Source organism: Tinamus guttatus, unplaced genomic scaffold, assembly GCF_059628265.1.
Source record: "Tinamus guttatus ecotype Peru unplaced genomic scaffold, ASM5962826v1 Tinamus_guttatus_pri_ptg000038l, whole genome shotgun sequence".
NCBI lineage: Eukaryota > Metazoa > Chordata > Aves > Tinamiformes > Tinamidae > Tinamus > Tinamus guttatus.
Genome location: NW_028288572.1, coordinates 2,012,501 through 2,022,467, shown reverse-complemented (window position 1 = coordinate 2,022,467; position 9,967 = coordinate 2,012,501). Strand labels below are relative to the sequence as shown.

The 9,967-nt window shown below is 38.1% G+C and overlaps 1 protein-coding gene across 1 annotated transcript in view; it reads right to left on the bottom strand.

The window, feature by feature from the left end:
• Positions 1-606: 606 nt before the first annotated feature.
• The window catches only part of FAM135B (family with sequence similarity 135 member B), a 111,440-nt gene continuing 102,079 nt past the window's right edge, over positions 607-9,967 (bottom strand). Inside the window, exons 13-19 of the mRNA XM_088534756.1 lie at positions 9,555-9,721; positions 8,390-8,481; positions 5,927-6,024; positions 5,484-5,635; positions 4,640-4,750; positions 3,473-3,586; positions 607-1,561 (exon numbers count right to left, since the gene is read on the bottom strand). Coding sequence (XP_088390882.1) covers positions 1,356-1,561; positions 3,473-3,586; positions 4,640-4,750; positions 5,484-5,635; positions 5,927-6,024; positions 8,390-8,481; positions 9,555-9,721 — 940 coding nt within the window. The 3' untranslated portion in view covers positions 607-1,355. The remainder of the gene's footprint in view (positions 1,562-3,472; positions 3,587-4,639; positions 4,751-5,483; positions 5,636-5,926; positions 6,025-8,389; positions 8,482-9,554; positions 9,722-9,967) is intronic.

The following is a 9,967-nucleotide window of genomic DNA, read 5'->3' as shown; positions in this document are numbered from 1 at the left end:
TTTTGACAGAAGATATGGAGAGCTGATCACTTAAGTTTTTAAATAATAAAATAAAGTTTTTATTTAAAAATGTTATGAATTATTCAATTTCCCTTTTTTGAAAAACCAGCTGTGCATATTTATCTAAATGGTATGAAAACATAGAAAGTCATTGAAATTTGTCATTTTAAATGCTGATAACTTCTTAATACAAATTTTAATTAAAAATAAAAAATAGAAAAAAGTGAAAAATGGATTCTTTTCTAAACCCTTAAAAAGAATTATAATATTTTTGCATGAATACAAATTTAAATGTTTCAACCAACTGTAACCATACAATAATTAGGACACATATAGTACTCTAAAGGGGCATTAGCAGAGCATTAGTATGACATGGCAGAGAAGCTTAAAAGAAATCCCTATATTTTTAAGCTTTGCAAAATACTTGCCACTCCATATCACCAGAATATTTTCATCTGATTGGTTTCATAGCTGTACTACAGGATGGGTTTGGAATTTCAGCTCAGAGTAAAAAATATTTTGTTTATTCACTGGGCTAATTGTACCTAGATACAGATTGTAAAGTAAAAACTTCTACGGTTATAGTGACAAGCAGAATAATGATACTCTATAAATGTAAACAGGATAAGAGTTAGCAGATGCCACTGATATTTCACAAATATTCCAATAAATTACTCTTGGTTTGGCAGCTTCTAACTTGAAATAAAAATTCTTTCCAATTTAAAGGCTTAAAAAGAAAATATCAAGATGTCTGTGTTCTATTTAAAATATTTCTTTCCTTCAGTATATGCATGTTGCAGATGATTAGCAATCTGAGTGTTTTCTTTCAACAAATGGAACTGCTAAATCTTTCACAAATGTTCTCCAGACATTTTTGCTCATCACAAAGGAGGTTTTAACCTGAGTTCAGAAATACTTGTTTCTTCTTGTGTTAACTACCCCCAAAGTGCTACAAATGTACAGCTTTGTGAATACACAAATAAACAGTAAATCAAAGACAGCCACGTTCCTGGGTTAATAACTGAGAGAAATGGAAATCATACTGATCCAATGACACTTGGAGAATTAGCCTTCTTATTCTGATTCTCTATTTCAGAAGCAGTTTGTGTCTTTATGTGGACATAGGAATTCAAAAGGGAAATTTACTTCTTCCAAAAGCACCAGTACTTGAAAGCTTGAATACCTCAAAGCCATAAAATTTTATTTTCTGGAACAGAAATGAGAATGGAGAGAGTTTAAAGTCCCACCTGATCTTGTTTCTGATACTGCACACCTTTTTTTTTTTTTTTTTGGCTAAGGGATTCAACTCCACTCAACAAAATGGTTTTTGCTTCTGTTACCCAATACTTCAGGCACTATTTGAAGTAGTTGAGTCCTGCCACGAGGAAAAACTTCTCCAGGAAAAGTTCGGAGTCCAGTACTGCAATGTGGGCTGCACGACCGATCAGTGTGTTGGCGGTGTTGGGCAGAGCGTGGAACACATTATGTCGTATTAAAGTGCAGTCCTTCGCCCCAATCAATGGCTGCAGTAGGTTGTTAATCATTTCTGCATAAACAGGACCTGAAAAAAAAAAAAAAATAGGTGTCACATCTACCCGCCAAAGCTGCCAGATCCCTTATTTTCTTATTTTAATCACAATGATAATTGGCAAGATAATCAAAGAAATGCCAAAAAGCAAGTGCCTAGAGAGCAGCGCATCACCAAGATTAGCCAAGTGCCAGGACTTAATCTAAGAGAATACATTTCCCAACCCAGGGGGGCTGGTGAAGCTCCTCAGCATTCACTCTCGTTTCTCCTGGGGCAGAAGGAAATGCTCTGTTTATCTTCAGGGAAAGAGGGCTGCAATCACACTGCTTGTGAAGCAGAAAAAAAAGGGGGCCTGGCAAGAAATAAAGGCTCATCACGGTTTCTCTGAGGAATAGACTTCCTCAGATCAAGAACATCATGCATTTCTAAAAATAGTTCAGAAGTTTATATAAGAGTGACAGCTGAGGAAAGGTGCCATGTTCATGAATGATCTGTACTGAATGTAGACCTGGCTCCTGCCCTGAGAGGCAACGACCTGAATTAGAAGCTTGCTTTTGGATTTTGGAAATGGAGTTGTGTTTTGTTAAAGATATGCGAAGGAAATCATGTTGACTCTTGCTCCTACCTGACTCTCTGAACTTCCAAAAAGTTCTTCCTTAAGCTTAAGATGCTTAAGAGCGTCTCCAGCAGGTTGAGGGGGGTGATCCTGCCCCTCTACTCAATGCTGGTGAGGCCACGTCTGAAGTATTGTGTGCAGTTCTGGGCTCCCCAGTACAAGAGGGACTTGGAAGTACTGGAGAGAGTCCAGTACAGGGCTATGAGGATGATCAGGAGCCTGGAACATCGCCCTGTGCGGAAAGGCTGAGAGAGCTGGGCCTGTTCAGCCTGAAGAAGAGAAGGCTGAGAGGGGATCTAATCAGTGTCTATAAGTACCTCAAGGGAGGCAGTGAGGAGGATGGTGCTGGCCTCTTTTCAGTGACCAGTGACAGGACAAGAGGAAACAGCCACAAACGGAAGCACCAAAAGTTCCACAGGAACATAAGGAAAAATCTCTTGACAATGAGGGTGACAGAGCACTGGAACAGGCTGCCAAGAGAGGTTGTGAAATCTCCTTCTCTGGAGATCTTCAAAATCTGCCGTGATGCAATCCTGTGCCACGTGCTCTAGGTGACCCTGTGTATGCAGGGCAGTCAGGCTAGATGATCTCTAAAGGTCCCTTCCAATCTTAAGGATTCTATGAGTCTATGATTCCATTTCTAGCTAACCACAGTGGTGAAATGGGTATGAAACTACCCAGCACATTATTTCCAAAACTGGTGTTAAACAGAAGCTATGGAGCATTTTTATAATAAGGAGAACTACCAATAAAAAAGGCGATACATGGGACAGCACACAGTCTGAGCTTTCAGGAGAGAGGCCTCTGTTGGCATGTATCCTGAGATGCCTGGCAAATTTTATTACTAAACAAGATGATTTGAGGTCTGATTGCCAGTGAAATTACACAGAGCTCATCCAAAGACTATTGAAATAAAAGGGAAAACCCATTGACTTTGGATCTGTTTAATGAGATTTCATTATGTGAAACAAAGTTGAGACAATACAAACAATTCAGTAGACTGAAGAAAAATGGTGTTGGAAACTTGTTCTATTATCATCACTTTCCTTAAAATAAATTAGAGGGAAAGAGCAGAAAGGGTAAGAGCTCTTTGATTACAACCTGATTGATTTTTTTTTTCTTCAGACAAAGAGCTTCTTTAAAAGCTTTTTTTTTTTTTTAATGATTTCAGTCATTTTGTGTGGGAAGATAACACTCTTTCTTATCAAACAAACACTTGAGTTTTCATCATTCTCACGAAAATCCCATTTGATGTAGTGACCTCACCTATTTAAAAATCAACAGAAACCTCAGCAGCTTTGTAAACACAGAAAAGGTCTTTCACATACCTGTGTGTCTGTCTTTAAGTGCATTTTTGCACATTTCTATTCTTGCTGAATGAAAGGGTACATATCTGTCTTGAGGCGAGGCCACTAACACAACGTTTTTAAAGTATTGAAGACCTATGACAAACAAATGCATTAAATATATTCATCACTATAATGCAAAGCAATGAAAACATATATAATATCAACAAGACTAGCCCTGGTTCATCCACCAACAAGACTAGGCCTGGTTCATCCACATTTTGAAATACGCAGAGCAGAACAAATGAAGAAAAATTGAAACATAGCACAGGTTTGTAAGGATTTGGGCTACTTGCTATTTAAATATGCTAACACGTTAATTCTATATCAGAAAAAAAAAAAAAGAAAAAGTAAACTGTTTCTGTTCCAATGATTGTTGATTAAAATCTTAATCTTGCAAACATTTGTCTCTGAACAGTGTAAATATTATGAACATCTCCACTATATTCAATGTGTGTTCTTGCATGGATAAGTGGATATAGTTGGGTACGAGTTCCCTCTACTTCCTCTGTTTGTGGCCTTCTGAGCCCAATTTCGGCAGAAGAATTGGAAGATGGAGACAGATGATACAGTCTATTAGTTCAGAGAGTATTCTCAGTACAGCAGAGCTGTGTCTTTGACCTTTCTCCCCTCTTCCTCATGGAAAAGCTGACGAGGACCAAGTCTTTCCCTTTCTAGATTTTCCAGAACTGTCCTGCTGGCTCCCTCTAGCAAACCTGGCTGAAACTGCCCATCATTTTCTTAGATCATCCTACAACTAAATTGATGATGTCTATAAATTTCAGGGTGGGCTATCAGGTAGCACAGGACAACAGTGAGTGCTACCACATCCAAACTTACTGTTTTTGCAGGGACAAAACCTTTATCAGTCAATGCATCGCTGACAGCCAAGCTACCAAAATCACAAATTGCTGTGGCTCACAGCACATGCTTGGGAATTCTTGATGTTGAAGCCATCCCATATAAACCCAACTTGACTCAAGCATGTCAGTCAAAGGTAAATATCCCACTATACCCCAGGACATTTACAAAACATTTAAAGGAAAATCAGCAAAAGCATATTTCCTTTACTTCTGGAAAGCACAGTAATACAGGACAACTTCTAGAACAGTTGCTGACATTAACACACCCACCTCAAACACTACTTACCTGTTTTTTGGCTGAGCTGATAGAGGAAACACTTGCGCAGATCTGCATTGTCCCTGAAGGTCAGTTGCAAAAGCGACCCTGATTTTTTCAACTTCTGCATGAGCCACAGACCTAAAAGGACAATTGATGCACTTTTTTTTTTTTCCTACCATTATTCCCAATTAACCACAGGGATAAAGAGATGTGCCTATTATAAAAAACATATATAACTGAATATTCTAACTGAAACATTATTAGGTCCTTGTTTCCTCTTGTATTGCTAATTAACAAGAAGAAAAGTCTAAGGATCTTATGGTATTCTCCCATATCATGGTAACATAAAGACTCAGAAGAGTCAGACTCGGGATTCCTTTCACCTATCACAGTTAGTGTCTTTCTCAGCCTTAGAGATATCTGATTTTACAAGTAGTACAGAAGAAATGAAAGAGTAACAAAGAGAGTGAAAGTGAAAGAGAGTGAAAGTAAGATCATTTTTTGCTTCTGCACACCCCTGACATTCCCAGGGAACACAGTGAGTGACCTAGCAGGTAACGAGAGCCTGTGTCATTGCAACCTTCACAGCACTCAAGTCAAGATAGCAGGATGCATTCAAGGGGTGGGAAACCGCCTCTGGTGGCTGCACTTCATCATGTGTGCACCGATGGAAATGCAAGCTGCAAGCTCTGCATGACACTGAACCCAGCTCCAGAAGGAAATCTCTGTGGGTTTTAAGTCTCTCACAAATATTTAAAACAGCTTCAATGTGGTACTAGTGTCATCACAGTTTACTGCTGCCTCCAAGAAGTTGCATTCATCCACTCTGCCACAGAGTACAGCAAGTCCTACTGCTCCAGTTACCTCTTACCTGTACTAACCAAAGTACTGTTGTTGTAAAGTGTTCCCAGGTGAGGCCCGGAGAGGGACAGGAAGGTGTGTAATTTGTTGAGGTAATAACGAAACCTGGGTCGAGTTAGTACAGATCGGATGATGACGTTGCCAAGGGAATGTCCAATAAAACTGTTCAGAATGACACAATTACATTAACACAAAAAGAAAGCACCTATTTTATTTAAATTACACGCAAGGGCAGCACTGTTCTTAGTGGATTATATAAAAGTTTTCATTAACATGCTCTTTTTTCATATTTTCTTCAGCCTCATATATATTCTTCTAGATAGAACAGCATAAAGATTCATCTCACTGACTTTAATGGCTTTTGACATAGGGCGCCTTTGGAAAAGCAAATTCCATTGAATGTTTCTTATGACTAGACACAGTTACAGACCATTAATTATCAGAATACTTTACCTTATTCGGGATATGGAGAGGTTATATAATTGGATATGCTGAATAATTTCATCCAATAATCGGTCAGTCATTGTATCAAAATCAGCAAATGTATCAGTCTGGTGAAAAAAAAAAAGAATCAAATCAGTTGGTGAATTAAAATGTACTGCATTTACTTCTATATATATAAATTATAGGCCAATTATATTTTCATATTATAACACAAGAAATCTTGACTATTAAAGTTTGGACCAGAATCTACGTGGCCTCCTTCGTAGGCCATGGAAACAGAGCCTCTGGAGGACAATTCATATTTTAAGGGGGTTAAGTTTGCTTTCATTGTACTTCTCTTTCTGCACTGACTGTACTTCATTCAAAATTAGCCATGTGTCATGGCAGGAAAAGAAAAATGGCCTACAATTTGTTAATAGTGCAAGTAAAAATACATGATTGTTTGATTTCAGAATCATTACTATCATCACTACTTTGCTAAAGTGCACTGAAGTAACACTGGAGAGAACTACTAATGCTTGGCCTCTATAGGCGCTAGACTGTGCATGTGGAAGAAAAGCTTTTGGCATTCAGGATTTAACAGATTACCAGGATGAAATAGTTTACAGTATTACACACTGAAATATGGTTTGTGTCAATCTAAAGGGTGTGATCACAAAATTATTAGGCCAATCTAATGAAATGTCATGCACGATTCAACATTTATCAGTAAGAGAATGGATGCTAGAAAAAGATTAAGCATTTTGTTGCTTGCAAAGGTGCTGCCAGTTGTGATACAAATACAAAACAAATCAAACAAACAAAATATATTGTCCAGTCTATAGAACTGCAGGCAGATCTTCTTATTCAGAACTGTGTCATTTGGCAATCTAACTGAGCTCTAAATCAAATTTGTAACTAATGAGATGCCACAAAAACAATCATCAAATATTGGAGCAGCTATTCAGAGCAAACATATCTAGTAATTAATGCTTTTGTGACACAACTCATCTTGCTAATTGCAGCTCTTGCAAAGGAAAACATGAGCATATTCAGTCCACAACACTGTCTTAAAATTAATGTTGTCATAAACTACAGTCCACTAACCTCCCACCTCTCTGTTTTGTTGGCACTGATAATTAATGTTTTCTTCCTGTGCTTATTATCCTAAAATTTTCAGGTCATTTAAAGGTTGAAAAATACCAGTCCAAATGTTAATCACAAACAAAATCCATCCAGTGTCATATTTCAACAGGTTGTGTCTCAATCCTTCATTATCATCTCAGTCTCAATGAGCTTGACAAATATCTCACAAATGAATGCTTAAAAATAGTGAGTTGCATTGTCCTCTGCAAGTTAAATTTCAGCTAGACAACTGAATTCATAAATGATTTCAAGTGTGCTTCTAGAGCAGGATAAAATAAATAAATAAATAAATAAAAGGCTGACAGGATGCTTTAAAACATGTAGATAACCATTAAGCCACGTGTGTCCTATTTCCAGTGCCTAATTCTAGTCTCCACTCCATAAAAGGAGGATAAAACTTCTTATTATGGGTTTTGGGTTTTGGCAGCAAACTGAGATGGTGTAAGAACTACTGTTTTCATCCTTGGAAAATAGAAGAGCCTTTAATGCAAGTCTGTAGTGGTCTTGTCATTAACATCATCATAATCATGTTTTCAGGTCCAATCTCTTACTGAATGAAATGTGTCCTGGAAGGTGGCAAGTTCACAGCTTAATACCAAATGGCCAATTCAGAATAAAATAATAATAAAAAAATCTGATGTGTTGAGCAAAGAAGGTTGGGAAGTTTTTACTTAAGTTTCTCGGATATCTTCATAAATCAAAACAATGTATTTTACTGGCAACTGGAAATTCTTATCTTGTGTATAAAGCTAGCCATCTGCATCAGAAATGTGGATTCATTGCAAAGCAGAATTCATTCATGATTCTCTGCTTATACTGGAAATGTTTTTTTTTTTCTTTCTTCGGAACATTTTTTTTTTTTGTCATTCAAGAAAATAAACCTCTTAAACATTACAGTAGAGGAAATAGAAGCCAGTGGGGCAAAAGAAGACAACAGCTGCTGCCTTCTGCTGGATATTTCACTTCCTCAGGAGAACCTACCTCACTAAACATGCTGTTTTCTTTGGGTGCTGTTTCACATCACATAGAGCAGGCAGATACACCAAATTGCTATGCTTGCAAAATGGCAGGATAAATCAATTAAATTCTTCTAAAGTCTATCCTACAAGTGCTGATTTCAGTTAAAGTACCTTTGATTGCAATGCTAAGAATCTTTTCTGGTTATTTTTAACACCCTGTTAAGAGAGTTGGGAGTGGAACCAGGCTTTGTACTGAACCCTGAACAAAATTCTTAAATTCCCCAGCACTTTGGTCTCTGCCAGATAGCCACTTGCTGAAGGCCCTATTTCACGAATGTCAACAGCTTGAGGGTCATCTAAAGAAATATAGATACTAGTTCTGTACTACCTGGTTTCTTTCCGACATTAGGAAGTCCAGTTTTCCACCTGGGAGCCCCAGTTCTATAAACGTCTTTACCAACCGCAGATCTGCACTGTTGCCTGGAAATAAATGGAACTTAATCAGCTTCAATTCAGCAGCAAAATAACTGTTACAAATTCAACTTAAACTTTCTGCATTTTACAAATCTTGATTCTGCTAAGTGCTGAGTGCTGCTGAGACAGCTCCAGCAGGCAGTAAGACCATACATTGAAGCAGCAGGATAGGAAGATCAGCAGCCACCTGCTTAGCTGCACAAGGGACAGCTGGACCTCAACTCTTGCTTGCTGGGGGGTACATGAGCCACTTAATAGCAGGGAGGAAGGGGCAAAGATCAGGGCCGAGTCGACTCTGCCTCCCAATCACCAGAAAGCCACAAGCATCCCCTAAAAGGCTGGAGTCTGACTTTCTTAGGCACTTTTCAAGGTCTTCTGAAGCATCTTGTTGGAGAAGCAGGCACCTCTGCCTCCTGAAGAGGACATTCCTGACAGCTGGATATCGAATGGGAAAGTTCAAGCCCTTGCTAGAGCCAGGGTGTGTTCATTTCTCCCCTTTATGAGGCTGCCGACTATTTTTGAGTCTCACTTACTCCTTCTCTGTAGTCTCAAAGTTCAAGCCTTCTCCTTTCCCACTAAAAACATACTTTTTCAAGGGATGTTTCAGCTTGAATATATTTGCTTTCTGTTTAGAAAGCATATATTTTAGAAATTCCAGATGATGCTTCCTCTACAGTGAATAATGATTCTTATTCTCTTACTTTCTAAAGCAAATCATCTTCTATGCTAGTAGTTTTCTATTTTAATCATGATTTCACCCTGATGATAAACTGCTAAACAACAAACATCATCAGAATGTTGGAACATTCATCAAAAGGAGTGATTGTAATGCACAGATAAAGACTGATTTACTTTACTTTCTCTTTAAGCGATAAAAAGAAATATTTCTTAGAGCAAATACTTAATGTTCACGCAGATCCTTTATTACCGTAAACTAAAGAACATACAAAGGGCTAAGCCTATAGCTACAGTAAATGCTTTCTGCTGACCCTCTATTCTTTCATACTTGCTGAAGATATGCCTTTTTTTCCATCTATACCAAAACAACTATAACACATAGCAATTCCGCCTGGCCTTACCATCCAGCCCATGGACACAGACAACCAGGTGAATTCCATCTTCCAAATTTTCTTCCTCTTCCTCTGGTGGAAAATATGGGATATCAGAAGCTAGTACAGATAAGTCACTGTACAGAAATCCTTCAATCTTCATTTCTTTTTTAAATTTTTCTTTGGCCTGATAAAAACTGGAGAATACATTAATTAATTGCAATAGAACTGGGTGTTCAACAACAAGCCTTTCAAAAAGAAGTGCTTGAGAGAGGAGAACAGTGCTTGAAAGAAATTACATCTGCAGCTCTAAGACAAGCTATGGTATTGCAGTGGTGAACTGGCTACTGGGTGTCAATACCCAGTTCTGGGTAACGTTGGCTTCATGAGAGTCAGATTTTGAAAAGCATTTGGATGCCAAACTCCCACTGATTTCCATGAGG